Raw genomic sequence first — 24,700 nt, forward strand, 5'->3', positions numbered from 1 at the left:
TTTTAATTTCTCCCTTTGCTATTTTTAAAAGAATTTATCAAATATCAGTAATACCATATTATATGCATTTCTTTCTGTAAAGTGTCTATTAACCAAACACTAAAATAAACAGCATTTCATCCATAACCTCTCTGATGTTCATTTGATTGTCCTCAAGCGTAGTTACAATTGATACAACTGTGTAATTTTCATTACATATTTGACACTGCTTAGATCTCACATTAAACAGTGAACCCTAGTGTAGCTGGTGCGGTTTCAGTATTGTAGAGTACTGTAATTACAGAAGACTTGGCAGCACTATAAAAGAAACACATACAGCAATGTGGAAATAAAACTAGAGCATTATCTGGGTCTAGGTATTGATTTTAAGAGTGCATTTAGAAAATGTGACAGGTTTATTGTACCAGCTGTTGAAGTACAGAGGAGAAATATATTTCAAAGTGTGTTAGAAATCTCAGCAATGGCATACAGTGAATTAAATAAAACTTTACCAATTCACAAAGTCAGTAATAATATCACAAAATATCAAAACAAACCTTAAAAAATGCAAAACTAAAGTCTAAAATAAGAACTTCAGAAGATAAAACATATAGAGATAAATCTGTAACATTACAATACATAGGTGGGTACACAGATTTAGGGTGAAGGGTAAAGAATAAATGTGATTTTCAGTGGCAGTTTTTCTCAGCTGTAGTTTGTGATCTACTCCTCCTCCCATACATATGATGAGGACAGATCTAGATCCAGCATCTTTTGTTCTGCCTCGCTCAGCTTGTAGGGAGAGCCATCGCTGCTGGTGTACTCCTCAGTCACGGGCAGAGAGTGGCAGCGACCTTTCCTCTGCTCTGAGGATGAAGCAGTAAAGCTGGAGCTGCGCTTGCGCCCCTTGGCTGCAGAGTAGGACTGAGCCTCCTTTAATTTACGGGCCAGGATGTTCCTCTGAATTGGTGAGGGGCCGCGACGGTTCCAGTTCTGTTCAGCCCGATCCAAATTCAACTGGTTCACTCCCTGAGAACTAACAGGTGCTGCAGCGGGACCCCCGATCCCTGAAACTTGCTCACTGTTCTTTCTCCTCTCTGCTGTGCTATTAAAGTCAGATTTACCCTGTGTCCCAGATGCTGAAATTGTGTTTGTCTCGGTTCCTGCATGTTTGATTTCATTAATGTGCGAAAGCACTGGTTTCTCTGTCCAGGGCTTCCTCTGGTCACTTTTCTGTAGTCTGGATCTGGCCCACTCTGAAGCCCCATGCTCTGGAATTGGATAAGAGCGATATGGCTGTCTCTCCCACCCTCCTTTGCTCCAACAGCTTCCTTCGGGAAGAGTCCGAGATCCCACCTGGAAAGGACATAACGATTAAACTCGACCATTCATGGCACTAAAATGTTTTACAGCAATAATAAATAAATAAACAAAATAAAAAATAAATAAAAGTCATACTAAAGCGTATATAAGTTACCTGGGTCAGGCTTCTTTCTCTGAACTGTCTGGACTGTGAGAAGGACGGTAGCTGAGGTTTGGCATCATTAAAACTGGAAGTCCGTCGGAAATTTGGATTCTTATGATAAGAGTTTCCCATTGCTGCATGTCCTTCTTCTCTGAAACCTGTTAGCCCACTCCTCTCTACCATCTCTACCCAGTCAGCAGTGCGGTCATGCCACTTGGAGCTGCTCCTACTTGCGTGAGCAGCAACAGGAGGACCTATGATCAGTTCCACTCTAGGACTCAGTCTGTCCGGTGTGGCCCTAAAAGTCTGTGGTGGTGGTTCAGAAAAGGGAGCTGCAATGTGAAAATTCTTGAGTTTAGAATCACCCTGTAGACCTAAAGGGGAGGCAGAATGAGCAAATCCAATCGGTGTAGGAATGGGAGAGATGGTGGGTGAAGCAGATGTGTCTACAACAGTGTCATGGACAGGGCTGGGAGAGACATGGTAGAGCTGTGTAGCCTCCTTTAAGCCCTTCTTCTTCATCTCTTTCAACTGTTGTTGTGCCAATTTGTACCTAGGCAAAAAATAGTTTCCGGTTTATTGTGTGTGTGTGTTTTTTTTTAATAGCTAGTGACAAAAAGGGATACATTTGGGATAGAATATTATAAATTTTAAAACATACCCAAATATTGGTGGAAACACCTTCTGGCCAGTGGGAGATAGTCTTTCTGGGTCCTGTGGGAGTGGTATCACCACAGTCTGTGAGAGAGGTTGACTTCCCAAGAAAGCCCCATCTTTTTGGGCTGCAGCCACACCCACGCCCCCTGAAGGGCTGTGAACATCAGACAGGCTGGGTCTTTGTAGGCTGTGCCCACAGATGGAGGCCTCATCTGAGAGCTTGCGCCCTCCAGGAGAATGTATGGAGCTTCTCCGGACAGAGCTGCACTGAGGGCTCTGGCAAAATTTTCTCCACACCGTCACCACAACAGTAGCCATAATCACAGCCAGGCAAAGGGAGATACCAACTACCACAATCATGTTACCGCCCAAGGGTGCAACTCCAACCGGTGCAGGTGAGAGAGATGGAGAAGGAGCCGGTACCACTGGGACATAAAGAAAAACAAAGTTTGGACACAAAACTGAAGACAAAAAGCTTTAATCTAAGATACTGGAGATTAGAAATAGCAAGTTAGGGGTAAATAAACTCACCGACACAATCCTCTAGTGAACACAGGGACTGCTCCTTGATCATGCCAGTGCACTGCATCCCTCGCACACCTGAGGGCAGTAAACATTCACGCACTCGTTCCCTCACCCCTTCTCCACAGCTCACGCTGCACACACTCCACGGCTGCCATGGCCCCCATGACTCTGCAGGATGCAAGGAAAGTGTTAAAACACGATAAAGCAGATTAGTAGTTTAAAAGCTTTAACTCTGCATTGCTACATAAATTCCCTCCACTCCAATACACCAAAAACACACGGGCTAAACAATCTCACCTGCACTTTTGTAAGCCACCAGACACGTCTGTGCTGGACTGGGCGAGCGGCTGTAGTTGAAAACAAAGCGAAAGCAGTACTTATTCCTTCCCGGGTAAAACACGGAGCAGTTGAATTCAGTTTCATTCTCTCCCTGAGTCAGCCAGTTAAAGGCCAACGGGGGAGAAGTGGGCTCCTCTGCAGATGAAGCAGCATCGCTATACAGTAATACTTTCCCATTGATGTGAGCACAGGGCGGTGTGATCAATTTAACAGTCATAGTCCCCTCACAGCCACTCTTGTAAGCATTGGCATTTTCCACTAGCAGCTTATAGGAGAAGATACGGGACAGGTAGAGCGGTCCAGAGCTCTTCACCTCCTGTGCTGTGTGAGGAGACCGTAGAGCAACTCTTATGAAATCTCTGTCTGTGAATGGGAAGGCACAGGACAGTTCAACACTCTGAGAACGGAGGGGTTTGATTGGGATTCGGGTGAGGGCTCGGACCTTGTTGATGCTGTTATGACCTATTTGGTTGTACTCCATGTAGCTGACTTCTAGTGAGAGAGCAGAATCAATGCCGCTGGAACAAGCCTGAAAGTGTTCATTAGTGGATATCCCAACCTGAAGAGAAACAACAGAAGAGAAGTATGATAATTATTTATGGTCACTGTTTTACAGCAGTATATACTGAAATGTTGTTTTTATTGCCTGAAAGGATCCTGAGTGGTTCCCAGCTCTCTCCACGGCAATATGAAAGGTTGGCCAGTGGACTTGTAGTTCTGAACTCCACCACCAGGTAGTGCTCTCTATGCTACTGCCCTCTGTGCTATTAGTAGGGAGAATAGTGGAGATGCTGGTTTGTCTCAGCAGGAACCGGAAAGTTCCTGCGTACGGGAAGCAGGAGCAGTTGAACTCCACCCTGCCAGCCGGTTGATTGTTGTGGAGAGTCTTGGTCAGAACAGTGGTGTTGCTTTCCGTGTTGACCAGAGATAGGCTCCTGCTCCGGATGGTGCTGCCGTTGGATTTTATGCTGAAGTCCACAAATACGCTGCTGTTGCTTAGGGCAGAATGCAAGGAGGGCCAGATATTGAGCCCTGCAAAAGCTACAGGAAAGAAAACACACAAGTAGATGTGAGAAAGACAGAGAAAAGAAAAAGAAAATGTTACACGATGTTCTACAAATGGTGAATACACCTCCTTAATATGTCCACAATGGGTAAAATTAAGTCTGGTTGTTGTTAACCATTAATGCATTTATTAAAAAAAAAAATCCTGCTTTTACTGTACCTAAAGGTTGTTTCTGGTTCTGGCTGTTTAAAAAATACTAGGAGTGTATGGGTCTGTTCGTTTTTTATGGTAATTTTACAAATTTTAGAAGGTTATCTAGTAAAACTTGGCTTCAATTGTGAGTTTATAAAGTGTCAGTTTTGACAACACACTGTAACCATAATTTATAACAACGTGTCCTGTGTGTAATTATAATACTTTTATAAACCTCTTATACATTTCCCTTATCCAAAATCAGCTATATTGCCCAAACAACCACAAAGTATAGTTTTTGCTCAGAACGACAATACAAGCTCAGTGGAGTCCACATTAACAGGTTCAAAAGCAGTAAAGTATAGATATCAAACAGACAAAGAGTTAAACATGTTTGAGTATATAAGCCAAGAATCAGGGTGCTATTAGTGGGGGGAAACGCACTAGTAGCATGTTATTTTAAGAGCTATTGTGCTCTGTATTGTGTAAATCCTGTTGTTGGGACCTCACATCCTCACAAAGGAAAGCGGGTGTCTGAAGAGGCCACGCATTAGCCTCGTTCAGCAGTCAATTAAAATGCACTAAGATGATAGATTTGTAGAAACTCACCATATCCAATGAGCACTAGCAGGAAGGACAGCAGTGAGACAGCCTGTGGCATTCCGATACCTGTGCCTCCTTTTTCTCCAACACCACATGATCATCCTATTCCACCATCACAACGCTGTGAAAAGCTTTAAATGGGGAAATCATAGAACAATAAAACAAAAAAAAATACCAAGAAGATAATCCACAGAGAAGTAGTAGATAGCAATTAAGTGTGTGTACAAGAAGCTGTGCGCTCTTCTGCATGTATGGAAAACAGGAAGGCTAGAGTATGAACAGTGAACATGACTTTTCTGAATTTACACTGGCGTCTTCCTCTTCCTTTCATCTTCACAATGGGTATGGGGAGCTGCCACCATCACACAAGAGAGGTTTCAAAAAAAGGAGGGGAGGGGGCTTTGTTCATCACAAACATGTAGTAGGCTGAAGCCAAACACTTGTCTGATTTGATCTATTTTTTTTTGTTTGTTTCAAAAACAGACCATTTCAGACTTTTGAAGTCAGAGCAGAATCAGAACATTTACTACTAGTTATTATTTCCATCATAAAGTCAGCCAAACTTCCAAGCAAATACAAAGTTAAGGTGGAGCCTGGTGTTTGCTTGTTTTTAACCCCGTGCTCATACTGTGTAGCTCATTTGGGTGAATATTTTCAGGATATGACTGGTTTTTAATCCGCGAATAAACACAGCCCCCTTTGTGTGCGCAATACCTTCTGATTAGTGAATCTAAACCTGGATTTTCAGTCTAGATTAGCATGCATGGTGCTTTACATAGTGAGTCTAACCCTTTACTGTTTTGTGTAGTGCAGTCTGATTGAATCAAATTGTACTCACGTGTCTTGAAGACTCAGAAAAGTATGGTTCCTCGGCGCTTTCCCCCGCACAGCACCCACAGTAACTGTCCCTCCATGTGCTCGTTGCGAATTTCTTCTGCCAGATAAGCTGCTAATAAAATTCACTGACAGTCAGGGGGACAAGTATGACAGCCCCACGAGCGCTCCAGAGGCGCGCGCAGGGGTTCAGAGCGCGTGAAAGAGATCCGCTCAGTAAGGTCAACAAGAGGGCGTATTATGTTTGCGACAAACTCCCTTTTCCTCTCAGAATTTAGACACGCAGTTAAACGGTTTACGACTTAAGTCTTAAATATTATCTGCCTTGAAGCTTCCATTTAAGAAGCTATTTAAAAAAATAAAGAACGTTTTGCGTCCAAAACGACTCTCGCCCTTTTTATTCCTGCCTGAGATTAATAGCAGGTAAAATGAAGCAGTGAGAAGTGGAACTGGTTCTAACGTGCTTTAGCTCTGGGAAATTTCATGCTAGACGAAAAAAGGCACAAATGAAAGATACATTTCCTGCTCTGGCAGTTAAAGGATCGCATTGCATTAAGTCTATCATTCCAAAGATCGATATCAGTTTCAACAGGCGCCCGGATCATCAAAACATTCAAGATGGCAGTGCCGCAGGAAAAATATGTGAAATTCAACATAGGGATCTGTAGTTCAATACTTTATGTGACAGTGTGAGAAAAAAAATCAAACGTTTTAATCAGTATTGTGTAGTAAACTATATATGTCGTTTTTCTATGATTAACCAATTAGAGTTTAAAAAAATAAAATAAAAGCACACCAAATCATAAATTATGCAGAAAGCCGTAGTCAATCACTCCATCTCATTGTAAGAGCAACGGGACTCATGTCGTGCGGTAAAATGTTCACCTAAACTAAATATTGTGCACGCACCCCCAATTATGAGAATCAGACCTGCCTCGGCTCGGCTCGGCTCTCGAGACTTCCTGAACCAGTTGAATTCATCTATCAATAAGCGGGCCACATGGCAGGGTAATCTAATCAACTCTGCAGACCTTCATTCTTCCTCTGGCGAGAGTCCACACAGAACAGGAAACCTCTCTGGAGATGAAACGTTCACGTTCACAATGGGAACAATGAACTTTTCTATTCTGTTTGTTAAAATACTTTACGGTGACAACAGAAGCACCATTCTAACACTACTTGTTGCTTGTTGCCATAGGCTCCTCATTCATATGTAGTTACTTGCTATATGGTAACTGTGGGTGGATATGATAAAGTATTGTTTTGAAAGATTTGTTGTGCCAGTTGATCGCGTGCTTACCTTTCAGTTTTGACTTCAAAACACACACTCTGGTATTTGTCTAGCACAACTTTCCTCTGAACTGGGACTGAGTATTACTCACATGTACTCTGTGAACTGGATTGACGGGAGACGTGACACGCATTTTAGTCTGTCTTGTCTGGTCTTGAATTTACCCAAAGCTATTACACTCACAGGAGCGTTTACTGGGAAAGGGACATGAACTGATGTTGATGGACTAAATTAAATGACCAACAAAAGATGCAATGTGGAGTAGGCCATTTGGATTAATTGAAACCTGGGCATCTACGTCAGCAGGGAACGCTACAGTCCCTAACCACTTATTATATATTTTACTCTGGAAAATGTCATTAGTGACGGTATTTTTCATAACAGAATGCTTTGGTTGCATTGACAAGGTATAGCCTGACTTTTCCAGAATGAGTACACTGTGAATGAAAACAAGGTATAAAACATAAAGTGCCGTTTTCCAAAAAGCATTTATTACCAAACACACCTGATGGTCACTCTACCAACGAGAGTGGACCTGAAACTTGAAACATTTTGAAAACAGTCCAGTATCGCTCGTAGTTCTAGATATAAACATATCTATAGGTGGATTCACAGTGCTCTATTACAATCAGAACACCAAATGGATACATATATTGGATACATACAGCATGGCATGAAAAGGACAGCACCTGTAGAGGTCAGCTGATTTAGGTTTTGTTTTTTTTTAAGAAATCATCTGTTTCTATATTCCACTTCAATTGTAAACAGGTCAAAATAGGTTTGGGTAGAATCTTAAACCCTCAACAGAGTCATCTCTACAAAGGTGGCCCATCTTCTCAGCCAGCAACAACCTGGACAAGAAGAGTGAAGAAGGCAAATAAATTACAACATGACAAACAGCAGCAACAAAGAACTATAAAATATGAGACACAGACGATTATTTCACTCTTCTACACCATGACGATAAAGTAAAACTGACTGACATGACTAACTTACCGCTCTTTTGACAGAAGAACAGAGAGACCCAAGAGCTTTGCAAACTCCTCTGCAGTCAAGGAGCCTTTGTCTGACACCTGTCCAAGACAGGAAGAGATACAGAATTGGTTATAAATGTATCGGTTTTCTCTTAACCTTCAGAAAACGTGTAGTTGAACGCTTGTTCACACTTGTTGGAGCAGTGTCTGTACTGCACAGATTAATTACAACCTGGTCACAGCTTTGAATTTTTCTTGGTTAGAAGAAAGCAATTGCTACTTATTCATCTTTGTTTTCTGTTGTGAAATAACTGTCTGTTGACTAAAATCAACTTAGTTTAATGCAATCCATAAATCAGTATCATAGATTAGATTACCTAGTGAAGTCATTTAAAGGAGTAGCCAACTTAGCCATTTAGTATTTTCCTAGCAATAACAAGGTTAGACAACTTGCAGTAATTTCCCTGAAGTTGGTATGGATATATATAGAATTATACATTTTTGTGCTATAACAAAGAGTTTATGTTAAGTCTATGCTGTGCTGGGCGAAGATCATTTTCTGACATTAGTGGACTGAGTTTTTAAGCTTACTCTAGCCAGTGTTTTACACTAGCTTGCAGTGTGGCAATAAAGGGAGGAACTGAGTAGAGTCTAACCAATATCAGAGTTTTTAGACCAATACCAATACCAATATTTGATCATTTAAAAATCTGATATACTGTCCAGTATTTTTAATTTTTCTGTCAGACACTCAAAACATAAACAGATTTCCCTAACATTTGTTATCTGTAGTTATTAATTTACTTGTTTGCCCAATTCTGGGCCGATCAGCTGTTTGTTGTTTGTGGTTCCAAACATACATCGCAGAATGCTCTCCGGTGAACGAACTGTGCAAGCTCAACACTCATAACATGTTTGAATAGTGTTTCTTTTGTCTCGTCTTTAGTTAAAAAAAAAATTAATTATCAGCCATTATAAATGCTGACCCTGATAGATCAGCAAATAGCCAATATCACCACAACAGCTCATCTGGCTCCATCTCAACCTCTCCTCTAATGCCCTTATACAGAACTACAGTTCTTATCTAGGCAGCCTATCATATGCTTTCTCTACAGCCACACACAGTCTCCATCAGGACTACACAGAACAGTAAAGGGTTAGACCCACTATGTAAAGCACCATGCATGCTAATTTTTGCTTTCTGATTCACCAGCTGTCCTTCATCCATTCTCCGCTCCTTCTGATTTTCTACATTCATCAGCTCCTTCCATCTTAGCACACTCTCTTCACTTTTTAGCACATTTTCGATCTCTATCCTTAATTACCCTAACCTGCTGCACATCCTTTCCAGCTTGGCCTCTCTGTCTAGCGAATATATACAAGTCCTTTTCCCCTTCCTTTGTGTCCAGCTTCCCATAGAACCTACTATAAGTCTTTTCCTTTGCCACCTCTCTCATTGCCATATGCTCCCAATACGCCTGTCTACTTTCTTTATTTCCTTGATTATCCCAGTTTTTTCTTTGCTAACCTCTTCCTTTTCATGACAAAATCATGCCCCGAGTCCTTTAAAAAGATGCCAGCCAACATACTGTTTTGGGCAAATAAAAGGTTGTTAGATGTAAATTGCTTTACATTCCTATTCACAGCACCTTTAAACTATTTAGTTCATTTTGATAAGTAGTGGAATGTGATGTTTAGTCACCCTAAAGCAGCGGTCCCCAACCCCCGGGCCTCGGACCGGTACCGGTCCGTGAGTCGTTTGGTACCGGGCCGCGAGAGTTGAGGCTCAGGTGTGAAATGTATGGTTTTCAGGGTTTTTATGGGTTTTCAGCGTTATTTTGTTATCGTTTTTATCGTTAACTCGGTTTTCCTGGGTCTTTTCACGTGTGTTATGAATAAATCTTCTTTTTTTCGGTACTGGTACTAGTTTTATTTTGTTGTATTTATCCGCGACACCTTAAAGGCCGGTCCGTGAAAATATTGTCGGGCATAAACCGGTCCGTGGCGCAAAAAAGGTTGGGGACCGCTGCCCTAAAGCATGATAACGTCAAAGACTGTATTATGACTGTAACAGTTAAAGCTTACATTGTCCAGTGCTGAGGCTATCATTTCCTCTTCACTGTGAGACTGCAGCTGGACCACCATCACTCCGCTATCAAACACACGCAACCTACACACAAGATGAGATATGAGAAAAAAGGGGTTAAGTGTGCATGTAAGGAATAGAGACCAGTTTTAGGGTTTTAGGCTGTTTTATTAAATATTATAGACAGTTAAAATATGGCAACTAGCTTGTAGTGCTGGGATCAACTTTGTACGCAAACAGTAAAACAAGCCAGTTTTTTTTTCTGAAACTGAGAAGTAACAGGAAATGACAGCTGCGGAGGCCTGGACAGCCCTTCAATCAACAGGAAGCCCGGCAGGAAGAGCCTGGCCTTTGTGAAGTGGGCACCAACCTAGCACTATAGTAACATAGCCCGTCTCTATTCAAATTAATTTAGTGCACACCTAATTTAAAACGGAATACAAAGACAAATGCAACTCAAACTCACCTCAACGGGAGCTTCAATGACTCAAACATTTTACACGCATTCACCAAATCTTCTGGAGATAACAGCTATGGAAAGAGGAAAAAAAAATAACCAAAGATGTTTGTGTGTAGTGTGGAAGTACACATTTCAATGTTGTGTTACAGTTATGTGTGCATTTTCGAAGAATTACCTCCATCCCTCTAGCACGGTTGACGAGACAGTACACCTCTGTGAGAGCCATCATACCTCCACGTTCCTGTGAGAGTGGGGAGTGGGAGAAAGAACATGAGAGAAACAGGATCATGAAGAGAATAAAATAAAAGGAAGTAACTAAATATAAAAGGTACCTCTTTCTTTCTGTTTCATGCACACACACAGAACAAAAAAAAAATAAAGAAAATCACACCCACCTCCAGAGGGGCCTGCAGCATATCTCCCAGTTGTTTAGCCAGTTGCATGTGATAATGTGTACCGGATCCATGTGTTTCTCTGGTAACAGGGTTAGCAATACCCATGCTCAAGAGGTATGCCTTAAACCGTATTGTCTATAGAATAAAACACGAGAATAAATAAAAACAAGCTGCTAAAAAAGTTATTTTAGAGTCACAATTTTCTAAAACGCTAAGGTAACCCTATCATGCAATAAAACATATGTTGTGTTAAATTTGTCCATCAGATCTGAGATGAGATGATTCAATAAGATGTGAGGAGGATTACGCTACAGTGACTTGAAGGTACACATATTATCCTTCATGTTTCTGTCTCATCATGTCAGCAAACTCTTTACCTCATCTTCTGTTATGTCTCCCTGCTTGTCTTTGATCTTGTTGGCTATAGATCTGGAGAGCTCCACCATCTCTTTGGCCTGTTAGGAAGAGAATCATGAAGGAAATCCCACTAAGGAAATGAGTTTTACACAGCTCTGCTATTTATGATTATATAAATTTACACATTTGTCAATGGATAACTTACAGCTTCCATAATTCTGTTATAACTCAGCAACTATAGAAACATGTAAACATGAAATGAGAGCTTCCTTACCTTCACCATCAGCTTACTGAGGTCCTCAAAGGCCTGAAAAGCAGAGACTGAATGGGTAATGGCTTTCAAAATTGTTGACAATTAAATAAACCACAAAACTTCATGGCTGCAGATATAATTTAAATGTCATTCCACAGCAAACCCCCCACCCCTGTAGCTGGATATAAAACATACTTCCTAACTTTAAACCCCATTTTTGTAAAAGCTATACTTGCCATGTATTTATATCTGTGTCATTTGGATTAAATCAGTATTTTTAAATATTGATATATCATATAATGTATTCAATAGAGGTTATATAAACAACTTTCCAGCTGCCTTCCAGAGTGTCACAGTGGCTGTGGTCAACTTGCTTTGCAATAACGTTCAATGTTGACAAGTTTTTACAGAAGAAAAAAACTAATAAAAAATGTAAAAAAAAAAAAAAAAAAAAAAGTCCAAAGCCAAACCACATTTATTTTAAAATATATTTACAGTTAATTTAGTCAAAATGACTTTGGTTAAATACAAGACCTCAGCTAAGGGTTTCAAGGAGATGGTGATGAATTTTATACATAACTCTGCATCAGAGAGAGTATACCATAATTCCAGTTCTGGCCCATTTCTCACTCTTTATTTTTCCCATTACCTCAGAAATGTTTTTGTCTGTTTCTTTCCTCTTCTCCTCGATCTTCCTCTCAATGCCAACAATCCCCACTGCACGTGTCTTTCCTGCCTACATGACCACAAAGGAAAAGAAAAAACACACAATCAAGTTAAACACCGGCAACATGTCTCAAAGGACAAGGAAAGACAAAAACAAACAAAAGAAATCCAGGAGGGAACTCTTTGTGGTCAGTTGTTGTTATGGTACATAAGTGAATTTTACTGACCATTATCCTGTTCAACAAAAAAATAAGTAATGTACTTTTTGGAGACACATGACCTAATGCAAGTGGAATGACTTCTTGCACTAATTTCTGTGAAACACTAAATCTAATTTGATGCATATAGATACTGAAAAAAAAATGTTGGAAAAATCAAAATGTCAGGCAGTAGTTCTTACTAATTGTTAAAAACTGAAAGGTACAAGAATTAAGTGCCTACGCTGCCATCATGTGGAACATATCTTACACTGACAGTGACTCCAACCTTCATTTTATCATATACTGAACTGTTACGGTACATGGAAGTTGCGTTTATACGCTGGTGAGCGAAAACAATGTGCCACCTACACCTAAAAATCCCCATAAACATAATAGAGCACAAAAGACAGATGGTTATCAGTGAGGAAACACGGTGTGCTCTTTTGTTTCTAACCTGAGATCCAGTTCCTGTGGGAATGGGCTGTGAAACTGGTGTATTCTCCCACCTTTTCTTGGTCATCTCTTCAGTGAGCCTCCTGTAAAACTGCAAGGAAAAACAACAAAACAAAGCCATGTCAGTTCCAAGTCATCAAAAAAAAAAAAAAAAAAAGCAGTACAAAAAGTGAAAATGAGGAAGTTGAATCACTACCTCAATCTGCCCATGTTCCTTAAAGGATAGCTTGATGTAAGAGTACTTGCTGTATTGGTATGGACCTGGCTCCTTGTTGGCAGGTACTGGATGCAGGTGGATAACTATTTTTGCACTTAAGAATAGGAAAGACCAGTAGTTAGGAGATACATATTTTCTTGTACTAAATTTAAGTTAGTGTATTTATATGTTGTCTGTGAAGGTTCTCAGTCATCCAGGTCACTGTAGTCTAAGGAGCTTGGAAAGAAAAGTTTCTGGTCTTCTTTAAGTTTCTTGAAGGGAGTCCCCACCAATTGCTCCTTAGAGTATTTATTAGTTTACTCTCCCCATACTTTTTTATTCTGTAGCTGTTACCACATCTCATGATGTAAGAGTGATGCTGGCCTCTTTCAAAGTACAACTAGTGAGATCATCATGTTTTGATCTTTGTTTTCACTACATATTTAGTAGCAATGCAGCCTAGTTAGCTCTCCTATCTTGTCCCTTTTGTCTTACTTCTCTCTATCCCTTTGAAGAAGTGAGGCTCCATAAATGTTAAAGAGGTACGTATTATTTCTCAGTTGCAGTGAATAGACAGAAAAATAAACTGTAGAAAACTAAACAGCAGAAAGAAGAAGAGAAATAACAATTTTAACATAAACCAGTGACACACTCTGTGGCCTGATCAACCCTGGCAGGGCCTCCTTGGATGAGGGTGTCTAGTGATAATGGCCGAAACGCCCGATGAATCCAAAGTCTACTACTGACGATGTGTTCCAAATTTTAATATGATAAGATAGATCTCTAATTTCTAAACCAAACCAACGAAGAAAAAAATGGCAGATTAGCCGGTGTAAAAGACCAAAAGTTGAGGCACACTAGATGTGTGCCGCTGGTAAAGTTTCTGGGCTGCCTTTCCTAATAACAGCCATCCCTCAAGATTCTCTCCATTTAAAGCGATGCATTATCAGGGATTGTAACATCTAGTCCTTTTACTGAATCTGTAAGGGGCAACACAGATGCTATTTATAATAATTTGGCAGTTGTCTATCCTAAATAATTTAGACCTTTTTGCTCTTTATCACACTATTTATGTACAAAATCGACATGATGCAACAGATAGACTATTGAATCAGTAAACATTAGGACTGATATTCACAATGATTTAAGTGCATTCCTGATAATTTTTAACTGTCTTTGTTGACCACTGCAGTGTGTTGAATATATATAAAAATGATTTATTCAGCAGTGTTTACCTCTTTCCTATTCCTGCAGCCTGCTCCTCAAATAAGATGATCTGTGACAGGGGCATGGCGATGCAGCATTCCTGCAGACAGTAAAGGCAAAAGGAGCCATCATATCAGCAATAGGCACCAGCTGGCACACAAGGTAGGCACACAAGGTAGTTAGGGTGTATACTGTTGCTCCCTTACATGATTTTTGATATCCCTCCAGATTAAACGATGGGTGCTCAGCAAGGCAACTCCGAGATCCATCTTAGCCTTTACAATGACACGAAAGACTTGACGTTATATACTTGCGTAGCTTTTCGAGTTACAAACACTCCCCACGGTACACATGTAACCACATAAAGCAACAACTCTTCATCAGCATCTGACGAATATGGTTTTGTAACAGTAATATGGTATAAGTTTTAGCCACCGTGTTGTTGTACCAGGCTATTAAATCACAAAGCTAAACGATACCTTATCATCACCGTCATACAGTCTGACACCTCGCTGCTGGATCACTAAAGTTTCGTTTATTTCTAGAAGCCCATTTGACCACGAAAACCGGTCCATTTTTAAGAAAAACAAGAACAATTCAGGTCGCACTTCACTTCTTCTTCGCTAAGACTCATCTTATGTTTTCTTCCTGTATGCTGTTCAAAATTCGCCTGCGACAAAAACCAAAATAGATATTATAATATAAGCTAAAGTCAATTGAACTCACAAACATATTGTTTATACATTAACTCTCTTCATTGGTGATGTTACCCCAGTTAACTGTAGCTTTGATATTTTTTCTCTAACACTTTTGCTACACGCTGTATTTTTATCTAGCTACCTCTAAGGGGTCCTTTCAGTGTTGACGTTCACAGCGCCAGCTGTCAGGAGCTAGCAGGACTGCTATCTTCCCGGGTTAATTTGAGATTTTAAAATATATATTTTGACATTTTTTCACTCCTATTTAATAGATCATCAAAAAATTTAACGATGATTGAATGAAAACACGCGCAAATATTTGTTTCGGGGTGTCTAGTTGTTTCTCTAGTCGCGCTGTCCTCCGAGTCAAGTTAGCTGTAGCCCGCTAGCTTGTTGTTAGCTGCGGGCAAATCTGGTACAGACGGGTTCTGCTCTGCAGACTGCTCCTCTTCTTTGGAAGTCATTGTTGTATTGTATGTAACGATCATGCAATTTTTAAGTAGTCCGCTGCGAATATTTATTGCTTTAAATTTCGACGAATTAATAGTATAAGTGAGTAACTTTGGTCATTAAAATAAAAGTCATCTGAATGAATTTGACATCATTTGACTTAATCTGCTGTATCATAATCAGTCTGTTTATTTAAGTTCAGCTTTTTGGTAGTATTCATTGTTAAAGAGTCTAACGTTTGTTTAAGTCAACAAACATGGATAAGAAATCATTTGACATTGTATTGGATGAGATAAGAAAGGTAAGAAGCGGCTAATGTCAAAATATCTTATTTATTTTGGAATCGTTTAAGCTTCTAGCTTGCTCTCTCGTCATCCTGTTTCCGTAGTGCGTCTTGACCGATCAGCGCATCAGAGCCATTGAGCAGGTGCATGGCTATTTCTCCAGTAAGCAGGTAAATGTTTTACAAGCTTCCTCCATATTTAATAGCCCCAGCTATCCTCATGTGATAAAAGATTAGATTAATTAAGATTTGATTAATCAATCACAAAGCAAAACGATACCTCGAATTATAGATTACTTACTGTATAACCCGTGTTGCATGATCGTTTGTTTACAGTTGTTACAAGATGAATTGCATGATTATTTATTAAAAAAGAGGATGATTGCAAAGAACTCATATTTCAGAATAAACACACACACACACACATATCTATATATATATATAGATATATATAAACACTTTTTTAATGCTTCTGCACTAATACTATCCTGAAAAATCCACAGGTGATGGAAATATTGAAGTATTTCTCATGGGCTGAACCACAGATCAAAGCTGTTAAAGCTCTGCAGCATGTAAGTAAACCACTGATTTATTTTTATTTATTTGTTCGATTGGGGCCCCAGTTTTATTTTCTCTATTTATATTGTGTGAGATAATCAACTACAACGTTAAAGAAATATTAAGACTACCTGCCTAATATTGTGTAGGTCAACCTTCCACCAGCAAAATGGCTCTGAACCTTAGGGACATGGACACGGGACCTCTGGGGGTTTCCTGTTGTGTACAGGGACAGCGGATTCGTTGGGTCCTGATGGTTTCGGGGTGGGGCCTCTGTGGATCAGGGTTGTTCCTACAAATCTTCCTGATGTTCGTTTGGGATCATGGAAGTTTGAAGGCCAGGTCAATGTCAGCAAATCTTTGTCATGCTCTTCGAGTTGTTCCTGAGCATTTGTTTTTCGGGGTTTAACGGTGCATTGTCCTACTGGGGGAGGCCCCTGTCGTTGGGGAGAGCCATTGCCATAGGGGGGTGTGCTTAGTCTGCAGCAACATGGGTGGTATGTGTCAAAGTAATATTTACATAAATAGCTGGTCACAGAATTGAACTGTAGCAATAGTTAAATTATGGTATTTTTATACACTTTCATAATTGTTTGTAATCTGTATCACAGATGTATCTGTGATTAATATAAACAAGTGCAGCAAATACTATGAACGTTCCTCAAATATGCTTTCTACTCTGTTGCCTTTAGAAAATGGTTGCAATCCCCACAACAGAAGTCGCAAATATCTTGAACTGCTTCACGTTCTCAAAAGACAGACTGATTGTCTTGGAACTGATAGCTTTGTGAGTACATTTTTACAAATGTGTCCAGTAGGTTAAACAACTCATTTTAAACACTGTAACTCAGATGTTGCGTTTAAATCTTAGTGATTTGTACAGTTGTTGACTAACTGTTATCCCTTTAAATATTACTCTTCCCATTCAGAAACATTTCAGATGCTCAGAATTATCGGCCAGTGGAGGATCTCTTTCGTATACACTTGTCTGAGAAGAAGCGTGCCCGCAGGATCCTGGAACAGGCAAGTTCAACTTTAAAAAAATCAGGAGATGATAAACTGTTGGCTGTTGTTTAGGAAGAAGTAATTCATGTAATAAAAAACTAAAGATAAGCTTTTAAACTAAGAGTGTTATTGTGTTATTTTCCATTAGTTTGCATATTTTAATGTACACACACACATACAACATTTAAAATAATAATATTTCTCTCTTATTAGGTCTGTAAGGTTGGCTGCAAGGCTCCCATAGCAATGATCTCCTCCTGTGGAATAATACCAGGAAATCCATATCCTAAAGGCAAACCCAGCTTGGTCACTGGGTCATTTCCTGTAAGTATGAGGTTTGTTGAAGGATACCCAAGTTCTGAACTAACAGACTTTACATACAACTAACATTGCAAATAAAATTTGATTTTTTGATTTAAATTGAAGTAAACAACAAAATGATGCATTTCTGGATGTCCTTATCTGTTTTAAATGGGCCTAGTCATTTGAAATAATATAATTTTGTTTTATGGTAACAGGGAAACCCACCGGTAAAAAAGGAAGGCGAGAAGAAAGAAGACCCCTCTAACAATATGGAGGGGAAAGGAATTGCTTCCCGAATTATAGGACCATTCAAACCTGTAAGCATGAATGTCAAACATAGACTATAATGATGTTATAAAAAATAATTTGCTTCACTTGTTAACCATTGATCATACAAAGGATGTTTTTTCTTATTTTCCTTGATTCTTCCTCACATTCCGACTTTATGTATTCCAGTTATACAGAACTTGCTGATCACCTAAGTGTTTTATATCTTTGTGATCCTTTTTTTTAAGTTCCCCTCAACCTACAATCCTCATCGACCTGTTCCTTACCCAATACCACCGTGTCGACCCCACGCCACCATTGCACCAAGTAAGAAACACCACAGAAGCAACACACTTCCACCTCTGGTTTCCTTTGCCTTTCCCTATACAACCTATCAGTTATTGAAAAGGTGGATACCAAGCTCCAAGACAATTCACTTAATACTGATGCCTAAAGAGGTGCACTTAACCATGTTTTATTATTGCCATCTGGGATTGGTTTGGGTGCAGTAAGTAGTGGGGTGTGTGATTCTTTTATGTGTATGAATGTGTGGTGGACACGCTTAATATTTACAACTGCTGCTTAGGTGCATACAACAACGCAGGCCTTGTTTCTATGGGAGGGGTTATAACAACCAACGTACCCCCACCCCCCTACAACTCCACCCACAAAGTAGCAGGTATGACCCAATGACAGCAACCATGTACGTGTGAGTGTGAGAGCAAATAGACACTCGTTGAAGCTTGCTGCCTAACACACTGGCATGCTGCTTACCTGTGCTTCTCCAGTTTAATGGCTTTATCAGGTAAAGATGTCTTTCCCACTTCTCTTGGGAACACTGAGTGACCAGAAATAAAGTCCACTGTGATTTTAATTTAAACCATCCATTTAGATTAGTCGGAGAACATTTTATTGTTGTTTTCCCCATTCACTTCCAGTATTACAGCATTTCTGATACATTTAACTTGATAGTTCTTCTTATAATAAATGTGGAGGACTAAACTGAAAAATGTACCAAATTACCTTTCAGTGCAAGTGATGCAGTAGCACAGTACAACACTACAAAGCACCCAGCACGTGTACCAGACAAATGAGAAGTAGTTTCAATGGGAAAAAAAAATCAGTGGTTTTCTACTGTTTTTTCTCTTGTAGATATTTTGGTGTTCTGGTCAGTCAGTGTAGATGTATGTTTTTGATCACTTGTGGGGTTGGGATTTGGGTTGACTAGACTGGGAATAACTTCAAACTAATGTCACTTGTTTTCTTTCTGGATTCATGCTTTGTGCTGGCATTTAACACGCATCGCTTGGAATAACTTGTTTTCCAAATGCAGCGTCTTATCACTTTTCACAATTGAAATACATCTTTTGAAGGCCTTTGGGGAGATTTGTGATCTTAAATGCAAAGATTTATTATAGCCAGAATGTTCAGATAAAAACAATTTTAGTATGTCCCAGTGTGTTTATATAAACCTTTCCCCAAAGGTAAAAAGAAGACATATTTTGATCTTGAAAATTGTTTTAAATTTCAATTTAATGAGCTGCATGTATGAATGCTCTATATGCAAGTTTATTGGCTCTTTGTTGGGCTTTCCTGCCTACATCCTGGAGTAAAATATGTTTGTAAACAGCATTACTAATAAAAAACATTTAAAAAATAAATAAAATGCAACATTTTTTTTCTATTTAAGTCCATGCATGTCAGATAATAGTAGTCATTAGTTCCCACATTTAGCTAACTATAATCTCCTTCTTTACAGGTTACAATAAACCAGGCAATCCACAGAACACCACACCTGGAATTAACAGCGGGCCACTCCTCATTCCTCATGGGTCCACACCAGTCCCAAACCAGGCCTCTCCTGCTCCTCCCACTACCCCCATCACGCCAGTTTTCCCAGGAATGGTGCCCTCTCACAACCTTAACGCCCCCTCTCCCTCACCTGCTCCATCCCCATCTGTAATCAAAGCAGGACCACAGACTCCCACTGGTCATGCTACACCTACACCCTCATCTGTCATTAAAGCGCACACCCCATCAGGCACACCTTGTGGAACTCCTGTCCCTGGCAGTGGGGGCTTCTCCCCTTCCCCTTTTCACGCAATTTCCCGACCAGGCACCCCTGCTACTTCACGCAGTGCCCCAGACTCCCTGTCTCAGACGAACTCCAGTCAGCAGAAGGTTTATTCTCAGTCCACAGAACACCAGTCAGGATCACCCTTCCCTGGCATACACCCACAAGCAGGTAACTCTTCTGGGTCAGTGATCCGAAGTTACACCCCATCTGGACCGCAGTCTCTTCCCCCTGGACGTTCCACTCCAGTAATTCCGAGCTGTTCCACCCCAGGTCCCAGTCCTAAACCTTCCCCTGCTCATTCTGCACAGGCTCAGGCAGTTGTGGCTGGAGCCCTGAACAGACACAGTGCGGGTAGTAGCAGTGGCAGTAATAGCCCTGTACCCTCTGCTTTCAAAGGTACCTCTCGCTCTGGCACACCAAGCTCTGCACAGGCTGCTCTAGCACGTCCCTACGGCCTCTCACACCCTTCAGGCTCTCCTCAAGTCTCTCTCCCTAGTCCCGTTGGTCTCACTGGCCTACAAGCGCTGTCTTCCAGCAATGCACCCTCTCATTACCCGGGCCTGTCACCTTTTCCCTCCCTTTCTTCATCTCTGCCTCCTTCAACTGTCCCCTCATCCATGCCAACAATGTCCCCAACTACCAAGATTTCTAACCATCCACCAACAACCATCTACTCTGGCTTGGCTCCAAATGCTCCTCCAAGTGCAGCCTCTCCTTTTGGTCTAGGCCTCACCTCTGCTCCCTCTATATTCCCAGGCCTTCCACCTGGGGCTAGCCCAACTGCCTTCCCTGGACTTGGTGTGTCAGGGGGACATGGCGCTGGGAGCCCTGTTTTAACTTCATTTATTGGACTACCAGGGGCCACTCCATCTACAGTGGCATCAGTGGCACCACTGCAGGCGGCAGCAGCAGCAGCAGCAGCAGCAGTCGGAGTTCCATCATCTTCACCAGTTTTACCAGGCTTTGCATCTGCCTTCAGCTCCAATTTCCAGCCTGGGTATGTGTCCTCTTTACTAGCCAGTATACAGAAACTGAGCTGTGTATGCCATAATCTGCTCTATGTGTGACAATACAGCATTGACTTCCTGATATTAAACCGAGTTTGAATGCCAAACGCTTACCTATTATAGTATTCATGTATTGTTACTCTAGCTGTAGTAATGAAAGGGAAAAGTAGACTGCATTCAGAATTTGGATAAGATGACACCATGTGACACAGATTTCCAGTTGCTTATAAAATAGCTGGAAAAAAGGGCATGGTAAATCATAACTACTTTCCACTTTGTTGTTGTCTGATAACCCAACAGTTCATTTAGATAGTGCAAAGAGCACGTGGAGTGCAAGCATTAGACTTTGGTTTGTGTTGTCTCAAATAGTCCTTCAGCAGCATTGCTCAGCTGTTTACTCCATCATATGTAGTGTGATATGTTTTCCCTGAACAAGTAATGCAAGCAGAAGTTTTCCTTTTGTTAAACTCGAAGGGGACAAACTGTCTTGTAGGAGGAATTAAATGAGCCACCACATTATTTAGTAACAACAAGTATAATAATATGCACATACATATCAAGTGTCATATCATAAGCTGCCTTTATGTTGCTAGTATAATTCTTACATTCTTATGAAAAATAGTCTTAGAATTGGCTGGATACTAACACCATGCACACAGACTTAAAGGAGAGTCTTCGCTGGTTGCTTGGCAACAGCTCAGCTGTACAGCAGTACATGGACTTTGTGAAACAATGTTTTTAAATGTCAGCTCGTGTACACATTAAAAAAGGACAGATAACATGCAGGTGGTGTTATTGTTTATTATGTGCCATTTTTAAGACCATGCATGCGCATATTTCAGGTTGAGCGGTGGACTCCAGCCTCCAGGCAGTAGCGGGTTTCCTGGCTTACTGTCGTTCCAGGTGCCAGGCTTCTCTCCCTCTGCCTCCCCCGCTGCACTCGGTGGCCTCCACAACCCAGCTGTGCAGTCTGCCCTGCTGCAGGTAAATACGCACAAAACCACACACACACAAATGTTCTGACCAAGTTTAAAAAAACAAAAAGAACTGAATATTATGTTGTTGTAAACACTGATTTTCTTATCTTGTTCCAGCCTCATCCCCCTTCTGCTTTGGAGAACTTCACTACTCAACCTAACAGCTTCACCAACTACCCTGCAGGCCCAGGACACACCTTCCCTATCCAATCGGGGCTGCACCAACCGTTGGGCTGGCCGTGAAACCTACAATAGTTGTGAAACATTGAGTAAAAAAGTAACACTGACTCCTGCCACACCTCTTAGCAGGTGATACAATTTCTATTTGTCCTTGAACCCCAGACGAGCACATGACAGTTAATCACTGTGTATGTTGGAACAGGAGTGAAATGGGTCAAATAGTATGTGGGGGAAAAGGCATAATTGTAATATCATTCATAGTGAAGCATTGTAAATATTAATTGTGAAAGTTGTTAGTTTGACAGGTAGACTGTGAGTGATTTCATTATTAGCCTGACTTGCCTGTTTTTAATCAAACTTAGAACATTTATAAATGAATAATGAATTATAGAGTATTAGAAAAGTCCACATAACATTATGTAATAAATTGACCTCAGTCCTGAGCCACAGTAGTATTTCATTTCCAATTACAGAGCAAATGAAATGCTAATGAATTTGATTGACAGGCATAAGATATAGTATTGTAACATGATTTTTTTTATTTGTATTTTTTGATGACTTGATGTCCCCGTTATGCTCATTTCTAATCTAAAAATTTACAGCACAGTGGTTTTCTTTAACATGTGAGAATGTTAAGTTTGTCTCAGTTTTTTCTTCTTCTAAAAACATCAGGTTTTTAGCAGTACACTTTGGGCTGTTTTAAATTGGTAATGAGGGGGTGCTTCACCAATTCTTGTTTGTTCAGTTATGTAACACAAAAATAGGTAAATGAGAACAGTTTTATTTACAGTTAAGCTGCATTAAAATAAAGTTACTGTGAGCACAGTGTGTAGAAAAGGGGCAGACAGATCCAATTTTGTAATTTTAGCGACAGAAACAACTTCTTTTTTTTCTGCTGGTGTTGGGACATTGCCACCACCTCAGTTGCTGGGAGCGCATGAAGATTCTTGATGCTTTTGTAGCTGACAACATTTTAAGGGTATTTTACCCTTAAAAGGGTATTTTACCCTTAAAATGGGCTGAAGCGCATTGTAAGGACTCTGTCTACATCTCGGTTTCAAATTGGGTGTTTCTAGCACTTCTAAACTTCATTTGGAGAAGGCTTTCGTAAAGAATAAATAGGAAAAACCTCACAAAGCATAGCAGGGGAACATACTAAAGTATGCAAACCAGAAATGAATGTGCTGTGTCAGGGGTTAGTTTGTAGTACATACAAAAACTTGCATTTGGCAGCTCTACACAAGTGTGTGGTTTTTTTTTTTTCATTCTTTTCTTTTCAGTGAACATATTTGTGACTGCAATTTTCTGTGATTCTCATGTTTACAAAGTTTATTTCTCATATGTGACACTGCTGGGACTGCTACTACAACATTTATCCAGAATAAGGATATGCAGGCATTTTTTTTTTTGACATTGTGACTTTTATTATTATATTCTGTAGTTTAACAGATTGAAAGCTGTACTTTTCCCCCTCTTTACTCCTTAGTAGTTCTCTATTCTACTGGGATTATCTCAATGACAATGACCTTTGTCTTGAGTAATAGATGTTTTGTATGCTACACAGTTTTTATTTTATTTTTTGCCCTTTTTAAAAAATGTTTCCAGTGAACTGCTGGTTACTGTATCTGTAGTCTATGTGATGCCATTACTGTCGACATCTCTTGAATAAAAATACTGGAGCTGGACAAAATAATGGAAACAAAGTTTATTTTAACCATAAAGCTACACGTATACATCAACTCAATTTTGAAGATTCACTTAACTACAAATTCTAAATGACTGCATCTATTTAATATCCACTTTGGTTCCTAACCTTGATTTGAATGGTTTTACAACCTGCGTACGTTCCACTTACCCCACCATATACAAAGCTTATCACAAGCGTCGCTATTGCTCAACACACAAAGTCATGTGTCCATTAGTCATGTGGGTATACATGTATAATTGATGGGAAAAATTTTTTTCCATTTGAGTTCTTTGATCAGAATATGTTTGCTAATTATAAAAAAAAAAAAACTTTTTTGTGATTTTTATTTTGTACAGTTTAGCTTTTTGTAAAAGTATTAAACACTTTTTAAGTCGGTGCAATTAGGATTATTCATCTAAACCTGTATGCATATATTTATACATGTTTGTCTGATACATATATGTATACATATATATAATTTTCTAGGGAATTACAGTAGTAAAAAAGGGTTATTCCTCCAATGGATCTTCAGCAGTAAAGCTGGCTGGCTGATTTTTTTCCTACATAGTGAAGAAAAAAAACAAATTTGGGCCCCTGACAGATGTTCATCAAAGTTGATGGAAACTCTCACTGCCATTGTCACATTTGGAAAATAGGGCTAAGTTAAGTTCCACTGTGTCACGCCCAGGGAGTCTGTGGTTAGTCGATTTTACTTCAGTGAAAAAGTCTTGAGACACCCCTCCTGTCTTTAAGTTTGCTCTTTGAGAATGACATCGCTGGTTCAAGACTATTACTTTGTGCTTTTACAACTGCATTATCTTTTTCTTAGATTCAAACTAAAGAAAAGGGAGGACATTATGTGCTTTTGCGACCACAGAAAGTCTGGCTTGCTGGAAGCAAAATATAATGAAGGGGTGCCTCAAGACTTTTGCACAATACTGTTTTACTTTACAACATTTCACAAAATCTGTTTTCAACATCAGGCTTTAACTGGTTCCTCATTCTAGTAGTAAGGGAAATAAAGGAATGCAGGACATTTCTATTTGACAGAAGCATGGTGGGGAAAGTATT

The 24,700-nt window shown here is 40.0% G+C and overlaps 3 protein-coding genes across 6 annotated transcripts; 1 reads left to right on the forward strand and 2 right to left on the reverse strand.

Annotated features, from left to right (window-relative positions):
* Positions 1 to 32: 32 nt before the first annotated feature.
* LOC134637286 (thrombospondin type-1 domain-containing protein 1) lies at positions 33 to 5,812 on the reverse strand. Its single transcript, XM_063487674.1, has 8 exons — positions 5,605 to 5,812; positions 4,773 to 4,897; positions 3,612 to 4,006; positions 2,924 to 3,524; positions 2,633 to 2,794; positions 2,106 to 2,526; positions 1,457 to 1,997; positions 33 to 1,335 (listed from the first exon to the last, which is right to left on the reverse strand). Exons 2-8 carry the CDS (start codon positions 4,822 to 4,824, stop codon positions 703 to 705), a joined length of 2,805 nt encoding a protein of 934 aa, XP_063343744.1. The 5' UTR covers positions 4,825 to 4,897; positions 5,605 to 5,812; the 3' UTR covers positions 33 to 702.
* Positions 5,813 to 7,366: 1,554 nt separating this feature from the next.
* vps36 (vacuolar protein sorting 36 homolog) lies at positions 7,367 to 14,782 on the reverse strand. The gene is made up of 14 exons (XM_063486549.1): positions 14,617 to 14,782; positions 14,344 to 14,412; positions 14,167 to 14,237; positions 12,932 to 13,046; positions 12,737 to 12,826; positions 12,066 to 12,152; positions 11,438 to 11,470; positions 11,184 to 11,261; positions 10,807 to 10,941; positions 10,587 to 10,652; positions 10,418 to 10,482; positions 9,951 to 10,035; positions 7,888 to 7,964; positions 7,367 to 7,742 (listed from the first exon to the last, which is right to left on the reverse strand). Exons 1-14 carry the CDS (start codon positions 14,710 to 14,712, stop codon positions 7,661 to 7,663), a joined length of 1,149 nt encoding a protein of 382 aa, XP_063342619.1. The 5' UTR covers positions 14,713 to 14,782; the 3' UTR covers positions 7,367 to 7,660.
* Positions 14,783 to 15,004: 222 nt separating this feature from the next.
* On the forward strand, positions 15,005 to 23,886 carry proser1 (proline and serine rich 1). Of its 4 annotated transcripts, none has more exons than XM_063486701.1 (13): positions 15,005 to 15,586; positions 15,674 to 15,739; positions 16,072 to 16,140; positions 16,819 to 16,913; positions 17,056 to 17,149; positions 17,345 to 17,455; positions 17,650 to 17,751; positions 17,950 to 18,028; positions 18,288 to 18,380; positions 19,461 to 19,946; positions 20,535 to 20,775; positions 21,628 to 21,769; positions 21,880 to 23,886. In XM_063486701.1, exons 1-13 carry the CDS (start codon positions 15,542 to 15,544, stop codon positions 22,003 to 22,005), a joined length of 1,749 nt encoding a protein of 582 aa, XP_063342771.1. In that variant the 5' UTR covers positions 15,005 to 15,541; the 3' UTR covers positions 22,006 to 23,886. The 4 variants fall into 4 exon arrangements, with proteins under 4 accessions (XP_063342771.1, XP_063342773.1, XP_063342769.1 ...); XM_063486703.1 differs by having other exon boundaries at positions 20,637 to 20,775; XM_063486699.1 differs by having other exon boundaries at positions 19,461 to 20,775; positions 21,880 to 23,885.
* Positions 23,887 to 24,700: the final 814 nt, after the last annotated feature.

Source organism: Pelmatolapia mariae, linkage group LG10_11 (genome assembly GCF_036321145.2).
Source record: "Pelmatolapia mariae isolate MD_Pm_ZW linkage group LG10_11, Pm_UMD_F_2, whole genome shotgun sequence".
Lineage (NCBI taxonomy): Eukaryota > Metazoa > Chordata > Actinopteri > Cichliformes > Cichlidae > Pelmatolapia > Pelmatolapia mariae.

Excerpts from the sequence above, each read along its gene's own strand:
- vps36 (XM_063486549.1), bottom strand. The coding sequence starts at position 14,712 with ATGGACCGGTTTTCGTGGTCAAATGGGCTTCTAGAAATAAACGAAACT. Across the intron at positions 10,942-11,183 it reads GAGACATAACAGAAGATGAG|ACAATACGGTTTAAGGCATA; the intron begins GTAAAGAGTTTG and ends TTTATTCTATAG. Across the intron at positions 10,653-10,806 it reads TGCTGCAGGCCCCTCTGGAG|GAACGTGGAGGTATGATGGC; the intron begins GTGGGTGTGATT and ends CCACTCTCACAG.
- proser1 (XM_063486699.1), top strand. The coding sequence starts at position 15,542 with ATGGATAAGAAATCATTTGACATTGTATTGGATGAGATAAGAAAG. Across the intron at positions 17,752-17,949 it reads TTATAGGACCATTCAAACCT|TTCCCCTCAACCTACAATCC; the intron begins GTAAGCATGAAT and ends CTTTTTTTTAAG. Across the intron at positions 21,770-21,879 it reads TGCAGTCTGCCCTGCTGCAG|CCTCATCCCCCTTCTGCTTT; the intron begins GTAAATACGCAC and ends ATCTTGTTCCAG.
- LOC134637286 (XM_063487674.1), bottom strand. The coding sequence starts at position 4,824 with ATGCCACAGGCTGTCTCACTGCTGTCCTTCCTGCTAGTGCTCATTGGA. Across the intron at positions 3,525-3,611 it reads ACCACTCAGGATCCTTTCAG|GTTGGGATATCCACTAATGA; the intron begins GCAATAAAAACA and ends GTTTCTCTTCAG. Across the intron at positions 2,795-2,923 it reads GGTGGCTTACAAAAGTGCAG|AGTCATGGGGGCCATGGCAG; the intron begins GTGAGATTGTTT and ends TGCATCCTGCAG.